Source organism: Branchiostoma belcheri, unplaced genomic scaffold (assembly GCF_001625305.1).
Source record: "Branchiostoma belcheri isolate BF01 breed outbred unplaced genomic scaffold, Haploidv18h27 scaffold106, whole genome shotgun sequence".
NCBI lineage: Eukaryota > Metazoa > Chordata > Leptocardii > Amphioxiformes > Branchiostomatidae > Branchiostoma > Branchiostoma belcheri.
The window spans coordinates 463,575-482,124 of NW_017802447.1; the positions used below are offsets into that span (position 1 = coordinate 463,575).

At 38.4% G+C, this 18,550-nt stretch overlaps 1 protein-coding gene across 29 annotated transcripts in view; it reads right to left on the reverse strand.

The window, feature by feature from the left end:
- Positions 1 to 18,550, reverse strand: part of LOC109478394 (collagen alpha-1(XXIII) chain-like) — a 102,828-nt gene that overhangs the window by 14,760 nt on the left and 69,518 nt on the right. For 9 of the 29 annotated variants that reach the window (XM_019779945.1, XM_019780050.1, XM_019780059.1 and 6 more), the window contains 24 exons: positions 18,225 to 18,251; positions 17,870 to 17,920; positions 17,371 to 17,442; positions 16,799 to 16,843; positions 16,219 to 16,326; positions 15,479 to 15,532; positions 15,199 to 15,234; positions 14,749 to 14,868; positions 14,399 to 14,425; positions 13,634 to 13,663; positions 12,567 to 12,611; positions 10,798 to 10,842; positions 7,832 to 7,954; positions 7,293 to 7,346; positions 6,556 to 6,573; positions 6,093 to 6,104; positions 5,087 to 5,125; positions 4,724 to 4,756; positions 4,401 to 4,436; positions 4,076 to 4,111; positions 3,656 to 3,718; positions 1,276 to 1,308; positions 542 to 568; positions 118 to 144 (listed from right to left, as the gene is read on the reverse strand). In XM_019779945.1, the coding sequence (XP_019635504.1) occupies positions 118 to 144; positions 542 to 568; positions 1,276 to 1,308; positions 3,656 to 3,718; positions 4,076 to 4,111; positions 4,401 to 4,436; positions 4,724 to 4,756; positions 5,087 to 5,125; positions 6,093 to 6,104; positions 6,556 to 6,573; positions 7,293 to 7,346; positions 7,832 to 7,954; positions 10,798 to 10,842; positions 12,567 to 12,611; positions 13,634 to 13,663; positions 14,399 to 14,425; positions 14,749 to 14,868; positions 15,199 to 15,234; positions 15,479 to 15,532; positions 16,219 to 16,326; positions 16,799 to 16,843; positions 17,371 to 17,442; positions 17,870 to 17,920; positions 18,225 to 18,251 (1,161 nt within the window). The remainder of the gene's footprint in view (positions 1 to 117; positions 145 to 541; positions 569 to 1,275; positions 1,309 to 3,655; positions 3,719 to 4,075; positions 4,112 to 4,400; positions 4,437 to 4,723; positions 4,757 to 5,086; positions 5,126 to 6,092; positions 6,105 to 6,555; positions 6,574 to 7,292; positions 7,347 to 7,831; positions 7,955 to 10,797; positions 10,843 to 12,566; positions 12,612 to 13,633; positions 13,664 to 14,398; positions 14,426 to 14,748; positions 14,869 to 15,198; positions 15,235 to 15,478; positions 15,533 to 16,218; positions 16,327 to 16,798; positions 16,844 to 17,370; positions 17,443 to 17,869; positions 17,921 to 18,224; positions 18,252 to 18,550) is intronic. The other 20 variants (XM_019780092.1, XM_019780083.1, XM_019779961.1 and 17 more) reach the window with 15 other exon arrangements.

Here is an 18,550-nt window from a genome sequence, read left to right on the forward strand (position 1 = left end):
TACAATGGAAGAAATAAAATGGAAGGTGGAATACTTTGTTTCAGTTCCTCACACCGCTTAGTAGGTTTGTAGTACTAGTACTTAGTAGATGTTATGTGGTAGGGAGGGGGGAAATACCTTAGGTCCGACCATGCCAGGTGCTCCCTATGTAGAAACAAAGGAGGAAAATAATAAGAGTGTTGTACACTTTGACAGTTGAGGTTTAATTCATGAATACTACTAGACTGATTATACCCCTTCCCTAAAAACAAGGTAATTACCGATCAGCAAACTAACAATAAAATCATACAAATATGGAAAAAGGTCATAAAATAGTATCTCAGCACTAAATGTTTGTTCCATAATACAAACTTCACAAAAGGTTTTTTGATTTACAAGAAGCTGAACATCATGCAATCTAAATCTAATGTTCTATCTACTGGACTGCCTTACTATAGATAAAGTTCCTAATGTGTATCTCAACTGATGACCAAACTAGCCTTTCTTATCACTACACATGCACACTGTAAAAGATGTATTTGAGTTGATAGTTTTTACTTACCGGAGGACCAGGCAATCCATCCTTGCCCTGGGGAAAAGTAGTACAGGTCCTAGGGTTAGTAACCATGGCAACAACATCCCTCTATACTCCCTCAGCCTGTTATTCTCCAGTTAGTCCCAATACCATGGTAACAGTCACCATGGTAATGGTAACCATGGGAACAGTGTCCATCCTCAGTCTATCTATCCCATACAAGTTATTTCATCCATGAAAAAATGGATACGAAGTTTTAAAAATGTCTGTATAGTATACTGTACCCATACGCAAAATAAACGATTTTAGAAAAAAATTCCAATAAAAAGTACTGGCCCTGATGAAAGTTAGTGAGTGAGACATCTCTCTAAACATTGTCTATGGGCTAATGTAAGGAGGATAAAACGGTACTCAACAGGGTTTCGTGTTTGAGTTAGTAGGTATAGTGTACATGTACCGGTAGTTGCCATCCTTCTAGATGGTAGAAAGTTTTGCTGTGTCATGCTCTGACTATGATGATACGAGTAATGGACAATCATCAAGTCAGGACATGCTATAGCAACTATATCAGGCCAGCTAGTACATGGGAAAACATTCAGGCAACCAGGCTTTATAAGACTGTTGAAGATGCCCTAGTGTCTTAATAGTCTTTGACAAGCTAAATAAAGTCTGATCACTAACTGTTGCCTATTACCCCATGTACTAGCAAGCCTGCATGTACATATGAGTATGAGGATCAGGTTAGGGGACATTAGTCTTACCGGTTCGCCAGCTTTCCCTATCCCGGCAGGGCCCTGAAAAGGTGGCAATGGTAGCACAGGCATCACAAAACAACATTCCACACACAGGGAGACATAGGGGGGTCATTCACTACTGTCACCAAAGGGGTCTACTCATCAGTAGTAGGCCGGTTTCTTTTCGTGGTGGTTTTGCTCAAGCCCACAGGTAAGTAGTCCACACTACATGGAGGGAGGTTTACATGGGGTTTGTATGACAGGTCACAGAAAACTTCAGGCTAAACTAAAATGTAGGTTTAAATTTGATAACAAACAGCCCCTTTAGTTCAGCAAGACTCGATTTCAGCCGAGATGACTTGTTTTATATGGCATTGTGATATGAAAGCCAAAGTCAAGCCAATATAATCATGGACATTACGAAGAAAAATACAGTCATTACTATAAGAGAACTGAATTTTCATGTAACAAGAAATTACCAAGTGAAAGCTCTTCTCACACTAGCACATGTCATTACAGGTTTACATTTATTTCAACTTTTATCATTTCAGAATATTGCCATTAAAATGCACAACTTTCGACATCCATTATATGAATCCACATGTGCATTTACCACATCTGAATCTGTGACATACATTATATTGCCTTGACCTGTAAACAACGCAATCACAAATTTCATAATGAACAATATCAAAGAGTACAATGCACAGTATTTAAGCCGTGCATTAACTCTTATGCCATAATTTGTCCGCAGCCAAAATAAGCTGATGGAATGTGCTTAACTATGCAACACGAGCTAAAAAGCTTTAAAATGCACACGTCTACAAAAAACACTTCACAGCCTGCATTTTGTAAGAGTTTCAATTCTTCTTTCCTCCAGTTTTCCAATACTTTGAAAGCTACATACAGAGTTCACAAATGGTTGTGTCACAATCTATGTACATTGACTGTGTCTACAACTGTCTATACCTTTTCCGGCAAAAGTTAATACCGTTGTTGTATAAGTTCTGGTTTTTAAATGTTAATTACTAGTATTAAAGAAATTTGGTAAAAAGGGTAAATCAGAAGGGAAAACTTCTTACAAAATGCAGTACAAAGTTTACATAATGCAAGACTAGTGTTACCTTATACATATGGGACAAAAACACCCCCTATCCATTGCAAGCACAGAGGGAAGTGACCATTGGTTAGTAGAGTGAATGGTTAGTATTGTGCACAGCAATTCTGTTAGCCAATGGCAAGCAGTTGTTAGCTGTCAATCAAATCCACACTGTTTTCAACCTGACCAATAGCAACATTCCAGTCGACTGGATGTAAAGTTCTGAGAACAGAACACCCACTTTAAAGACATCATCAATGTTTGGTAGTCATTTTTTGGTGGGGAGAAGTACAGAAATCTTTTTCTTAAATTCTGTTGTAATGTGTTTCACAAAGTAAAACCTCTGTTGGAAAACAGGGAGCAGCTGCTTGAATCTCAGCTCAGGTGTTTGTTTTCAGCCAAATCCTCAAAATGAAAGGTTATGTTCTTCACCTGTCTCAAAACTTTCACTGCAAGTCACGCTGGCATATAACTTGTCAAGACCAAGCCAATCATGAGTAAGCAAGTAAAAAATGTTAAGGATTATGGATTCATGGTAATTTTCACACATGGACATGATGTGGGGGAGGGGGAGGGCAAAAAGTTATGGACATACTCGGTCACATGACATGGGAATACATTGTAAGTATGCACATGGCGGCTGATGCAGCAATGGTTTTGAGGGCCCTTTAACCTGAGTTAGTATGACCTTGACCTGTGACCTTCAATCTGTATGAATACAATATCAACTAGAGAAAATTTGCTTTCTTCATTAACATTACACCAACACTTAATATAATAACTTATCATAACTTAATATAATGCTACTGCAGACATAATATCTTCAACTTTTCCAAAAACGATTCAAATACAATTCCCAATTTTGGTTCAATAATGTACATTTGCTGTACTGTTTTGAGGAAGTGTTTGTAGACTAAACTTACATGTGCACAAATCTTTAACAACAAAAAACAGACAACACTCTGATTTCAAAGATAATCAGTCGCTCATATTGACTAATAGATATCCTACATCATTGACATCCATAACGTTGTCTTACCCATCTGATTAAGGAAAAAAACAATATTACATCTAACCTTAGTCTACATTTAAAAGATAATAAGTTTCCTTTGACTGCATTATATTTTGAGAGAAAGACTTTTAGTCGTTAAAGGTCACAGGTTCAGATTCAGCTAACAAAGGTCAAATGGTCAGAAATACACTTGATGTGCCATTGCATACCCAGAATGGGAGGGGGGGGATTTAGATGATAGTTAGGATCACACCAACACACAGGTGAAGTCAGGTGGAACTTTTGTGTGAACTTACAGGTAGCCCCATGGGTCCTCTGTCTCCCTTTTCCCCAGCTGGTCCCATTGCACCCGCCGGACCCTACGGTAGGGAAGTCAACGGCAACTACTCACTACACTAGCAGTGTCACCACTACATCATACCTCTATAGGGAAAATATTGCAGCGGCACCAGTGTCATTAAACAGCATTAATCACCAAGCCATGGCAGAGTGGTGTTAAAGCCGAGATACTATGGGCTACACCAGTCAATCTACAATGTAGTAGTGTCTCAGGGAGCTACGGGCAGTGCTAGGTTTGTTACAATCATTCATATTACAACATATATATTTTTCCCCTAACCAAGGAGGTTCTAAAGCCTCCCTGCTCTAACATACATGTGTATGCATTTCTTCCCTCACTGGAGATGTTTCCCTTTTAAAGAATGCATAAAGCCTACCATTGGTCCAGTTTTCCCTGTGTCTCCCACTTCTCCCTAAAAGTGGTCAACAAAGAAGGCTGTTAAATGGGCAATAAGTAAAATTAAGACTAACACAACATTCTGGTAACCCTTGTATGCACTCTTCTTTCACTTACTAAAAGTATAATCCTTGTAGAATCATCTTAGCAAAGATACAAGCAAGTACCAAAGAAACTTGGTGGTAGACTTGGTGGTAGAACATCATCCAAGTCTTTGTAGTAAGATAGAACACGTTGATAATACTGCAACAATACTGAAGACAGCTGCAGGAGGTAACATTAAATCTAAGTTTCAAATACCCTACCTTAGGTCCTGGCTCTCCCCTTAATCCCTGAGCTCCCTGCAAAGGACACAAGGAACAAGTAACGTTAATACATGTGTATGCTATTTTCATTACATAACAGTATTTTTTACACAAGGTACCAATATTATTTCTTGGCATTAAACATTCTTAACATTTTGTGTCTGGTAGCTATATCAGTTACGCTGACAGCATAAAAGTTCATTAGAAAGTTACATCTGTATCAATTTAACTGTTTCCTCACTCACTTATAGTCATCATCAAAGTCAAAATAATTATAGTCAAACTCAAAGGAAAAGAAATAACACTGTACTCCCAAAGCTTACCATTGGTCCTGGAGGGCCTCTTGGACCTGGCATCTGAAGGTAACAAATACAACAAAAGAATTAGTAACATCTCAAATTGTGACACTATGCAACAATGGCTACACTTAGTGCTCAAAAGTGTATAAAACACAGTCCAAATCAGAAGAAGCATGATATGTTAACATACAATCTTATGTCAAAGACTTGTTCTATATTAACAGTATTTCCTCTAGAGAAATTATTTCAATCTACCAAACGACAAATGAATTGCCCACAATTTATATTACTACTACAATGTACCAGTATTATTATTAAACCTTCCTTGTTTGTGAGCTTAGGAGAAACTATGTCAACCTACAAGATTACAGAGAAGTTAATATGTACCATTACTGTACGACCAGCAGTCCCCTCTCCTGCATCACCCTATCATTAAGAGAGAGGACAGGGGTGAGTACAGAATCACCTACCAAGTTAGTCTACACTGAATCCTCAAGGGAGGATGTCAACTCTGCAATCTTTCAAGAATATGGTATCTGATAATGAGTTCATCATGCTTTTAGGACTATTTTATGACTAGTCTCTAGAACAAGCAAATCTGAATTGTTATATAGTAGTACAGTAACTGGAGATGGTTAGGACTGTTTGGGAAAATACAAACTACAGCCATACAAGAACTGAGTCTGAACGTACATCATGAATTAATATCACTGACCACATAAAATCATTCTGGTATAATTCTGACTCGAGAAATGTACAATTCTAAACGTGACGAATAATTATGAATGAAAAGCATAACAGTAACTTAAAAAAACAGCAGCATACTACATTACAGCAGCTACTGGCCTTATGTCAGAAAGAATAGTTTCTTGGGGGCATCAGAAATAGAATGGATGCTATCATTTGCACATAAAGCAGAGGCCTACATGTAGGTTCAGGTTTAAGTACAGTGTACATTCAACAAGTAGACAGTGTGTTTCTATGTGTGTGTTAACGTGTCTGTGTGTGTGTGTGTGTGTGTGTGTGTGTGCAAGTGTGGATGTATGTAAAGAAATTGTGTGAATGTGTGTTTCTTTGTGTGTTTTTTGTGTATGTTTCTTTGAACGTGTACTTGTGTGAGAGAGAAGAAACCACTTTTTCTGATTCATAAGACAACTAGGGGACAATTAATCAACCATTATCACTAGAGGTGCTGAGATGGCGTTCTATCTATGCAGCACACACCACTCGGGAGGAACTATCTGTGAATTACCCTGTCTCCCTTTTTGCCATCAAATCCCTATGTCATGTGTCAGACACGCACAAGTGCAACGAGGAATGGGGGAGAACGACAAGAGAAGCCAGAGAGATGCAACAAGAAAGGGAGGGAGAGAAAATAAGTGAGACATGGTACCTGATAGGAGAACTTAGGTAGTAGATTGAGGCACATTGAGGTTGTTACAAATGAAGATATGAAAATAGAGGGAAGAAAACAGAAGACCAGTTCCAGTAGTAGGCCATCGGACCCAGGTATGGTCAACAGCAACAGTCCCTCTCACATGGGCAAATATGTTGTAGCTTAGAAAATGGTATTGTGAGTTGTGACTGCTTCATGTGTTGAGAATGAAGCCTGGCACAACTGAATATATTTTGATCATGCTTGTAGTGCAATCATGTAGAATTCATTTAACTCCAATTTCACAATCATGGTCCTCAGCATTTGCCCAAATGAGAGGGAAAACAACAACAGATGGGGATATATTTTATACAAACAGAATCTTTGAGACACAAACAGAAGAAAAGTTTTCAGACGAAGTATTTTTAACACAATTGACAGGACAAACTTTGTCTAGTAAAATATAGGGCAAGTTCTGTACCTTTTTCCCAGGAGCACCCTGAAAAGGGGGAGAAAAAAGGTTAGATTTGATTGTCAGTTGAAGTGTAGCATACAAAACCGTAATACATTATTGAACATGTCAATATTAAGTCGATTAGTATGACTTTTTTTTTACTAGGAACCATAAATTCATGTCAATTAAAGATGCAAAGTAACGTTAGTGCAACCAATTATACTTCTCCAAATGTTTCTTAGTTGTCACTGAAAGCACTAGGACAGAAAAAATTGACCCTTTTCCATTTTAGCAAAACATCTTATGGCAAATTTGTGTTAAAATCACCAGCAAGATAGTTAACACAACAAAGGATTGTCATAAGCACTATTGCAATAGAATATATCTGATTCAATGTCTTACAGCAAAGCAACCAACCACCTTTATACTTTATGGGTTTAAAGTCCAGAAAGACCTCTCAAAGTTTACAGTCGCTAATGTCTGTCAACCTTACCACATGGGGTTTAGTTAAAATAAAATGTCAGTGAAAAATCATGAACTAAGAAAAAATTCAAATAAAAAAATTGATTAATCAAATAAATATGATGTCTATTCTTTGTTTTCTACAAATGTTAATGTTGTTGGGTTTGGCAGGTCTTTCTGGACTTGAAAGACTAAAAGAATTTTGGCAAAAACAGTCAGAAGTGAAAATGTGAAAAGTCCTATAGTAGAACACATTTCCCACATGTTCACTCCTGTCTATTTTTGGGGAGGGGGGCAAGTACCGCAGGTCCAGGGGGGCCTTCTGCACCATCGTTGCCAGCTTCACCTTTATCGCCCTGGTTTAAATCAAGGTCGTATTTAGCATTAGAACAAATATTAGCATTTAGCATTAGAACAAACTAACGAGACAAACACCATATTGTGTCAATCAAATAAGACTTTCACCTTGTGAGAGTAAATGTCCAATAAGTGATGCATAATATTGTTAATAAGAAGATAGCAAACAAAACCATGACATAATAAGAAATAAAATCACCTATCACCTACAGAAGATAAAAACCTACATTACTGTGAAAATCACCTACAGAACAATGATACCATGACAGACATTTTCCTCACAAGGATGACAATTTTAAATGGTGTAAATCACAGCCTGTTTCATTTTCCTTGTGCCAAACTTTGTTGAAAAGCACAAATTGTCTTGCAGCTCTGTTGAAGTTAGACCAACATCACTGAAACAAGCATGCTTTGAAGTTTGATTGAAATGGCCTCTTGTTTTTGTTATCTGTGAACACAAGAAGTGATTCCAGGAGGGTCTTACAGGAGGTCCAGGCAGACCCATCTCTCCTCGGTCACCCTTCACTCCGATGCCAGGCAGGCCAGGTGGTCCTCGTAGGCCAGGGTCGCCATCTTTGCCAGGGACACCGTCAGCACCAGGGCGGCCCTGCAACAAGCAATACATCATACAAACATCATGATAGTACATGTGGATAGCATACACTTTACCATAGAGTAAATGCCTGTGATGCTGACCAAAGCTTAACGTATTCTGCCACCATTTAACAAACCTATGGGGTCTTGCTTGACAGGAAGATGACAACATTACATTTGCCGCAAGCAAATCCTACCACTTGCTTTGAGGCAGATGTCTTGTGCCATCTCGTCATGTATAATGAAGTGCTTTCTTTGTTGAAAGAACTTCTATGTCTATGGTGTATTATTTTTTCACAAGGTCAGAATCAGAGGCTGAATTGCAAGAAGTATCAACCTGCAAGGTTAGTTTGTACCTCCACCAACTTGAAAGAAGCAAGCCATGCCAATTTTGCCTAGAATTTCTTGCATGAAATGGAGTTACAATGTCTCTTAATTCAATTTCCTACCTACATACATCAATTTTACATCTGTTTCTCTCAACCTAGTTAACTAGCCATAGAACTTTACATGTACATGTATCTGCAATGTGCTAGATATATGGAACTACAGCTACAGGCAAGGCAAAGGATGGCTGTCCGATGTAAGATTTGAATTCCTCTTCAATTTTTGCAAATCAAGCATCTCAGAAGAAAAGGAAACACTGTTACAAAGCAACAGAAATGTATTTGAAACCTTAACGATCTGCATTTATTTAACATTCCACACTTAGAGTACAACAATAATGAATGGGGTCAGCAAACAGACACGAAAGTTTCATCACACATTTTCAATTTTGTACTTCATACACCAAGGACAAGTTTCATACCTGGCATTGTCTGAGATATTAATTATCCCAGTGTATGTGTGCAAAAAATAATGACACCTTAACACTGCAGTGCGACATGCATTTCTTGGTTGGGAATCCATGTGCACTTCTCCATACAAGTTGTATGGAAATAGTTTAGGTGCTGTTATTTCAAGAAAGCATGTTGGACATCCCAGGAGAGAGGAACATGGTAGCTGTGCACATGCAGCACTGTGGTACACTACAGTGCATTAATTCGCACGATTCTGTGAGAGTTTTCTGAACCTATGGACACACAGTCTTCTTTTGTAACATTTTGTTCATGAGACGGGGCTAACCGAAAAAGTTGAGATTACGTTTGGCTGAGCTCGAGCTGACTGAAACAAACAACTAAATGTTATGAGTACATACATGTATATTGAGTCCAGCATTTAGAAGTCAATTGACACCATTTTAAAGTTAGTCTTAACTTCATGGCCCATTTTAACTACAATACTCCTATTATAAAATAGCGAGTACACAGGATGAGGTCTATACCTCTGTGGCTCTGTCTTATCATATGCTGGGCAGCTTACACTGTAACCTATAAATGACATTGATGTCCCTTTATTTGTGGTGTCCATGTGCCTTAGGCAAACTCTCACAGAATCCTGGGAATGGTAATGTACTGGGTACCTACCCGTCTACCCCTTTCACCCTTGACCCCGGGTGACCCCTGGGGAGCACAAAGGCATGGTGTAACACAAGTTCATGATCATCTCTCAGTAGATCAATAGACTGTACAATAGTCAAGTTCAAAGTCTAATCTATGCCCAGACCGTTGCAGGAAAAAGCTGCTGCTGCGACAACATACTGCTTCTCACCTTTGCTTTGCAATAATTAGCACTTTTTGCACAACAGGAGTTATCCAAGCAATGTTATCTTACATGTCCTGAGAGGAATAGCAGAATGCACATCTTAATTTCTAGTGTGTCTATTCTTCATTACAGTAGCTGTCATTTAAAACTTTGCAATGGCAAGGCCCAGTCAAGCAGCACAAATGTATTTTTTTAATTGTAAAGTCTAGCAACATTTAGGTTCTATCGAAAATAACTACTAATTAAGAAGGTTAATTTAACAGCTGTTGTTATGGGTAAGAGGTTAGCCTACATGAAATACCAACATTACCCAATGTTCTACAAATGTTCTATGAACATCTTTAGGTAAACGTTTTTAAAACAAGTACCATGAGTTAAGCTAAAGCTATCAGCAGTTCACTGTTCACATGCCTTTTATTCGTACAATACATTGTATACCTTACCAAATTGACATGAAAATTTTTGTATGTGTGCAGTAAGCTTGCTTAATTAAGTTATTAGTTCTCTACTTTTGAAGTACCCTTGTTACATGTACATGTAGCAAGCTCATGATGAACAAGTTATCATGAGTTACTAGTATTGCATACAAAATGCATGAAACCAAGGAGGTTAAATACATGATGAAACTAAAATGTCAGCTCATTGCCTTTAAATACCCCATTCTTACTAGAACTATACAATAGCAGACTGAAGTGAATGATAACCCTGAAGGTCCATTCCAAACTTAATGTTTTTGGATTGACCCCTGTGGAAAAGGGGAGTCAAGATGGACTGAATGCAAAATGAAAGTGACAAGCAAAGGCACTTCTTCATGAAGGCTGCAAAGCATGTGACAGCAGATGGGTGGAACAATTTAAAATGGATGTCAATCAATTATAGAATCATTATATATTGATATGCATACATACATGTGTGAACAAGGAAAAAGTTAATACATGGAAAGATTAAAAAGCTTGATGTAAACCATGGAAGAATTCACAGGAAAGAAGACTAACATAACAAAACTCCAAGAAAACCAAAAGAAATATAATCATTGCAATATATGAGAGTATTGCCTGAATCTTTTCCTGTTCGTAGTTATTGTTAAAACAAAATCATAAAGGAGTCTGTTTAACTCCCGAAATATGCAATGATTAACTTTCTTCTCATTTTCAGAGACTCTGGAGGGGTAGCCATTTTAACTACACTTAGTTGGGAGCGGACAATATGTACCTTTCTGCCATCTATGCCAGGGGTTCCAGGCAAGCCCATATCACCCTGAAGATGGGTGGAAACAATAAAAACAAAAAATGCAAACCAATGAGGGAAAAAATGCCTGAAAGTAAAAACCAACCAGTCCTACAATACTCCAAATGGGCTGTTTTGAATGCATCACTTTGGTGTCCAAAACAAAAGGAATACGCAAGATTCAGTGCTGAGAACGGATTAAAGCCTTTCGTAATATCCTCAAAGTTGTAATACTTTTTCCGGACATACACAGACAATGTATCTCAATTGTAAATGATCTTCAGTAAGGATCTGTGACTTCCTTTTTTAACATTATCTTTTGCCTCCTTGACCACATTCTATTTTCTTACCTGTTAAAGCTGCCAACTAAAACACAACTCTTTGCAGAATCACTTCTGTGTCTATTCTACATCAAGACCACATGCATTACCATCTTCTCTGTGTTTTTTAACCATCACAGTATACATATACCTGTCAAATTTCTCTTTTTTTTCTTTCAACAAGAATCATTTTTCCTCCTTAAACCTGCACATCTACAAGTGTTTCTATCCTGGAGACACATTCAAAAGCCATTGTGGAATATTGAAGGACTGGTTCATAATCAGGAATAGAGAAGAAACAAGAGCACTTCTGTGAGGTGGCAGAAATAAATACAATTGTAGGGGAGGCATGGAATGGGATGCGTCGTGTTAGTGGAATAATGTGGCTGAAAATTAGATACCAAGTTGACAAAATAGACACATATAAGCTATTTCCACCATCCAGTCTTCTTTAATACATTTTGAAACATGGAGGTCAATATAAGGATTGTTTGTTTGGAGGTTGAATGTCAACAAAACACGACAAGTTTATGTGATGTTATTTTTCATCAACTTGATATCCATTGGAAGAGGAGATAGCAGAAGTCATGCAGGGAAGAGTATGTGCATATTCCACAGGTTTTGTAAAACTACAACTCTTTCTTTAGGCATTACTCTACAGTCTATACTACAGTAGTATACACACTACAGGCTTTGCAGGCATTATGGAGTCACAAGTCAGATTACCACCAACTCAACCCCAAACCATGAAGGAGAATATGTTATTGGAGAGATAGCACACTTCAAACCATTTATGAATATGTCTAAGTTTAAAACTGAGAGTTGCGTTGCAGTTCACACCTTGCAGTTTGAGTCGACACATGTTAGGTTAAAACACGCAAGAATCAGAATTTTTGTCTTGTACTGATATCCAGAATGACATGAGGTCTGATCCTCAAATCTTCTATTAAAATGCATTGGTGCTACAATATACCACATTATTGACGTCTTGCCACAAATGCAAAAGTAACAATCATGAACTCTTCAGACTTGTAGAATGAGTATTTGGGGATTCATGTAAACTTTAGGAGACGTACATTGTACAGTACTGTATTATCACTTTATTTAGACATACCATTAGCTCAAGGGGCTCAGTCTACTTGAGAGTCTGAGATTCATGATTTTACTTAGATTTGCACCAAGATGTCTTTCTTGCTCCAGAAAGAAAATTAGAGAAGAAGCTGTATGCTTAGACTGCACTTCTGTTTTCATCCAAACCATGTTACATCACTGTGGTGGTATACTGTGCAACAAAGCACTTTACTTCACTATTAGGAGAGTCATACTAACACTCTACCACGGCTACACTTTGCATGGCATTACAGTTCATTAGATACCAACATCTATGCTACCAGCTGTCACACTCACAATAGCACTAATTTCTAAAGGTCATACCTTAGGGCCAGGTGCTCCAGGTGGACCAGGTGGGCCAGGGCGTCCCTAGGAGACAAAAACAAAGAGTCACACATAAGAACGAAGCCAGACTTTCCAGCCAATGGAATGCGTACAAACCTGTTAATTGCCATTTTCCTTCACTCAGCCTGGGTTGAGTACAAACAGTGCAGGAATAATAAAAAAAACAAGGGTTATTCTGCATTGCATTTCTGTGAACACCATGCCTTATAAAAAGGATTTTTATGGTGCTACAGCATTTTATTTTTGGGATGAAACTGACATTTCACTTAAAACAGAGTGTTGGTAAAACACACATTCAGCTGCTCTAACACATAACTGTGTAGTCTTAGGTGCAAATAGTTGTCACAGTTAGATACCAGCCATTCAACAATAAACAGAAAGTCAGACCTACTAAACTAAGAACGTAAAGCAGACAGCAGACATGACAATTTATAGACAGAGGCCTGAAAACGTTTGTCCATTTTGTGTAGTTTAGCTATACTGTATTTGATGGGCATGCCTGCAAAGCACAGTCATGATGCGAGCAATATTGAGTTGCTCTTCCATAGGGAACAGGGGTAGAAAGTGAAGGAGACATTACTTGAACATGAAATCTCCTTCAGAATGTCTATACTCAGAGTGGAATGGTCTAGTTTTAGTTGAACAGACTGATTTTTGTTGTTTGTGAGAATTCAGACGTTGCATGACAGTAATTCTACGGTACTAGGGTAATAATTTGGTGTCCAACAGAGGTAGGAAGATCAGTGTAGGGGCAGGGAAGAAGGGACAAAAAATAACTAGCATTACAGTAATACTACATGTACATCCAGTACAAGGGATTAGTGGCATATCAATGGAAAGGTGTTAACAAAATTGTAGTAGTTAGAATTGCACATTATTGACACATCTGTGATTCATAAGGTACTAGGAATTGTTCCTCTTGGAAGAGCATTCAAGATTGCTACATCAAATTAAAAGGACAATTTTGACAAGGGATTACATATTTTAACCATATAATTGGGATATCAATTGGGAATTTGTAGATTGATAGAAACTTAGGAACATACACGCAAAGTCAGGCCAGGGAATTGCCGACCCTTTATGACAGACAGAAAGAAAAGAACAGATAAGGTTAATGGACGTTGGTTCAGTCTGCCTGGACAAAACAGCAACGTTAGTACCAAGGGAGGGGGGGGGCTGCAACAAACTGCCTCAAATCAAGAAGACAGAAACTCAAAGGCAAAGTAAAACAGAACAGGCAGAGAGCGACCATCTACACACTACATCAGACAGCAGTGTCTTTAGTACATTATTAGACATAATTCTTGACACAATAACATCTACCAGGGATTTATACACACTGTAATGTTTTAGAGAAAATGTTAAAATATGTTTAAAACACTCAATGCGCCTTTCTGGAAGGCAGACTATGTGCAAATACTATGACAAAGACAACTTGCAAGTACGCTTTTCAAACCCAAGGCCAATAGTTAACAGTCTTAACTATTAACTCGAACACTATTTTGCAACTAAAACACTACTTGACGTCCCAGTATAATGACAATAAAGACGTCTACATTTCTCATCAATGCAGAGCAATGAAGCACCATACACAGACTATCTGTAACCTCCAGGATAGACCGACAGCATTGGGAAGAGTATGACATTGTATTGTCAGTTATAACTCAAACTCAAATCAGTCCAAATCAGTTTTTAACACTTCAAGGAAAAGCATTCTCTCCCAAATGTCGTAGGCCTCTAGATACAGTCAAGACTGATGCATTCATTCACTTGTACTGTTCATGCACAAGTGAAGAGGAGAGTTGATTCACCTGGGGACCAGGATTATTGAGAGGGCCCTTCTCAAGGTAGCATGGAAGGTGAGAGAAGAGGTTGAGGGGACAGAAAACACACAGTTATAGAAAGATGACAGCTACCAGGCAACAGTGAAGATCTCAACATTCATAATACAAAACAGCAAAATGACACAACACATCTGTCTGCAGAAACTTTTTCTACACATGTTTTTTTTCCCTGCAATTATTATTTTCACACTTTTCCTCAGATACAAATCTTTCAACAATTCAAGAAGAGTATGCAATATGAACATATTTTGCCTTGAGAAATAATCAACCAAAAAAGCATATTATTATCACAATAGTAAAGAAAGTGCTAAACTTACAATGACATCAGTGAACACGTTATCCTCTCCTGAGAACTTGACTCCGCCCATTTCACCCTTCTCTCCCCTGTCTCCCTGGTCTCCCTTGTCTCCCTTCTCACCAGGGTCACCCTTCAGGCCCTGATATAAGATTGGACAATCATTTTCAGAGACATCCACACAAATAAATGAGAGATAACTGCATTTGAACCTGAACAGTTCAATCTTAATGCATCCACCTTGCAATGGAAATCAAACAATACAAGTTCCTCCATTGACTGCATTATATTTTTCAGGAGGAAAATGGTCAAAAGTGACAGGTTCAGGTTCACACTTCAGTTCATAATGCACCATTGCATAACAAGAATGAAAGGGGGAGGGGGGATTTAGAGGATATTTAGAGGATCTAAGGGGGAGGGGGGATTTAGGGGATCACACCAACACACAGGTGGAACTTATGTGTGAACTTACAGGTGGCCCCATGGGTCCTGTGTCTCCTGCCGGACCCTACAATAGGGAAGTCAATGGCAACTACTCACTACACTAGCATGGTCACCGCTACATCAGCAAGCCATGGTAGAGTGGTGTTAAAGCGGTTGTCACGGACCAATCAAATAGCTCATTTTACATCCTGCAAAAATGTCTACTCTGACTTGAAATACTTAACTACGAAACAGGTATCAGGAAAACTAGAACAGACTTGTGGGTAAGTCATCTTATAAACAGAGTAAGACAAAAAAAGCCAGCAGACCTGTATTCCTGCAGCTCCATTGGAACCAGGCAGACCCATGTCACCTCTGTCACCCTGGAACAAGAAAGGAGCAAGTCTGACTACAAATCTTTGGATCCCTGTGAGGTCAATTTTTAATAATAGCACAATCTTTAAGAGAATCATCTACATGTATAGCAAAACAATCCACTCTGGATAAAAGATAAATTTGACTATTATAATCATAGTAATAGGCATGGAGCTGATTTGCCAACAAATGACAGCTTGAATATTTTGTCCTTGGTGCTGAAGTACAAAATATTCAAGCTGTCATTTGTTGGCAAATCAGCTCCATGCCTATTACTATAATTATAATAGTCAAATTTATCTTTTATCCAGAGTGGATTGAACAGAGTGGAAAAGACTGACCAAGAGGCTGACAACTTACAGGCCTAAGGCCTAAAGGCGTCAGGGTGAGAAGGTGAGAAGGTGCTGAAGTACCAATCAAGTGTTGTTGACCTCAACAGACTGAACAACCAATCAGAGCCTAAGTTCCTAATAGCTTACTACCAACCAGCTCTGTCCTTGGTGCTGAACTACCAATCAAAGAACTGAGTTGAAATATTAAAACTAATCACTGTTTTTGCCCTTGGTGCTGAACTCCAAATCAACTGGGCAGTTACAATTACCTCTGGTTTACCATACATTGCGTCAAACATGAGATCATTAGGATGAAGATTAACACATTCAAGCTCAAGAGTATTTTGACAAAACAAACCCACCTTTGGCCCAGGTAGACCCCGGCTGCCAGGATATCCATTCTCCCCAGGCTCACCAGGTTCTCCCGGTGTCCCTGCTTTTCCAGGTAAACCCTGTTCACCCACCTCTCCCTGTGGACATGGGCAAATGACTTAAGATACTGATGTACAGTCAGAACTGTCCAAGAAGACCACTCAGGGGACTATGGGGTTATTATAGACAGGATTCTTGATGCTTATGTTAACAAGGAAAACTATCTATGAGAGCACCAAAAAGACATCAACTTGGTCTGATTTTGCTCATGTGGAAGAGGACATATGTACTAAAAGTGACTGTATACATCCAAACCATTCAGTCTTTTCTTGTGTACATGTATGTCCTTAAGACAGTTCAAACATCACACATACATGTACATCAAACTTTTGCAACATCAACACCTATCCTGGCTTTTGCAGCACATTCTAATTCAAACAATTGCCCACTTTATCTACATTTAAATCAGCAACAATGTATTTTTTAGTTTTAGTGTGGATAATATCACTTAACATTGCCCTGTGCATTTTAATGTTCCTACAGTATCTAACACACCACACACATTCCTACCTTTACTCCATTCCTTCCAGGTACGCCATCTATACCTCGTATCCCCTACGGTAGTGTGTGCAGCAAAACAGACAGAGTTTTCATGGGGTGAAATTAAAAATGGTATAAGTGAGTGTATAATGCAGTTAGTAGCAAATAAAGGCTACTAAGTGAGCATCAACCAAATAAAAAAACAACAGACAAAATAAAAGACAGGAACAAGAAAAAAAATTTTACTTGCAAGGCAAAACAAATCAATATTGCAATGTAAGTCTAGTATCAAAAAATAAAAGCAATTGAAGGTGTAAACATTTCTGGCATAAATAAGCTCAGTAAAAAGTTAGCTTTTGTCTTCATGGTGTTACCATGCATGTCACTCATGTACCTCAGCTGAGGGAAAACTAAGGTAAAACAAAACAAAAACACATCATGTTCACATGTTCTACTATACTACAATCATAGTAGATTCTTAACTTCTTGTTTTGATAATTGGAAGGGATGTTTAGTACCTAATGTTAAGAGGTGGACAGGGAAGTAGCATTGCATTATGGTACGTTTCATTACAAAAACTCCTCAAAAGAAGTCTTGCTCACCGAAGGACCTTGGACTCCCGGTACCCCTGGAGGTCCCATCAAGCCTGGCTTTCCTGGGTCTCCCTTTTCTCCCTGGATAGAGAGAATGCCTTACATTACTGCTGAGAAAATCTATATAAAGAAACCACATGCTGCTAACAACACTTGCCAAAAAGGCCTCTACTTTAACATGGTTTCTTACTTTAAAAAGCTTCTTTTTATCTTTCACACAATGTCTTGTATTCTACTCATGTTGCAGCAGTCTACATTGTACTATAATCACATGTAATGCTGGTCAAAGCTTTGGTCACTTCATTAGATTAAGAATGTATTTATATTGTAAAATGTACACAAAGGTAGTGGTAAGGATGGAAAAAGGAATAGGCTGCACAAAGCTTACATGACAGTTGAAATTACAATGTTTGCAGACATCCATCTCCCCTTAAACATTGAAATCATCCCACAATTGCTGCTACAATGGCATTTAGGAATTAACATGTATTTTAAAGCCATACACTACCTTGATTTGGACAATCGTTCCAGTAGAGCTTATAGGAATGCCTGGTGGACCCTACAACACAGCACAACACACTCCCACAGATCAACAATAGTTTCTTTGACACTAAGGGCATTTATTTCCCACATCTAATCTATCTACCATCGTGATATCATAAAGAAGGTGCATGCTGTAGCAGTCACTACATACATTGTCACTTTTGTTTCTAGAGTTACAGATTGAACATGCACAGAAAAGACAAGAATGAGACTGGAAACAGTTCAGTATGAAGTCATGCATTACAAGAGATGACACAAACATTCATGCACACTGATGTATGGAAACAGTTTCTAAAACAAACTTCATCATAATGCTTTACCTTAGGGCCGGGAGGACCAGGCTCACCCTATAGAAAGGTAAACATTTTCAAGTAAGTCATTTTGTCATAAACTTCAACAGAGTCTTTCTTACAGCATGGCAGAAGCTTTGAACACACACATCTGGTGTTGGCTTTCCTGTAATATTCAACTTATCCTTTATTAAGCATCAGCTCTTTTGTAGCATGCACATTATGATATGTACATGCATTGAGATGGCTACTAGGGACTTAATGTAATGGTTAACATGCACCCTTCTGATATTTTCTACTACAACTTGTGCAGCATTCTTCAAGCCAAACCCTCTGATCTAGGAAGTCCTTGTTAC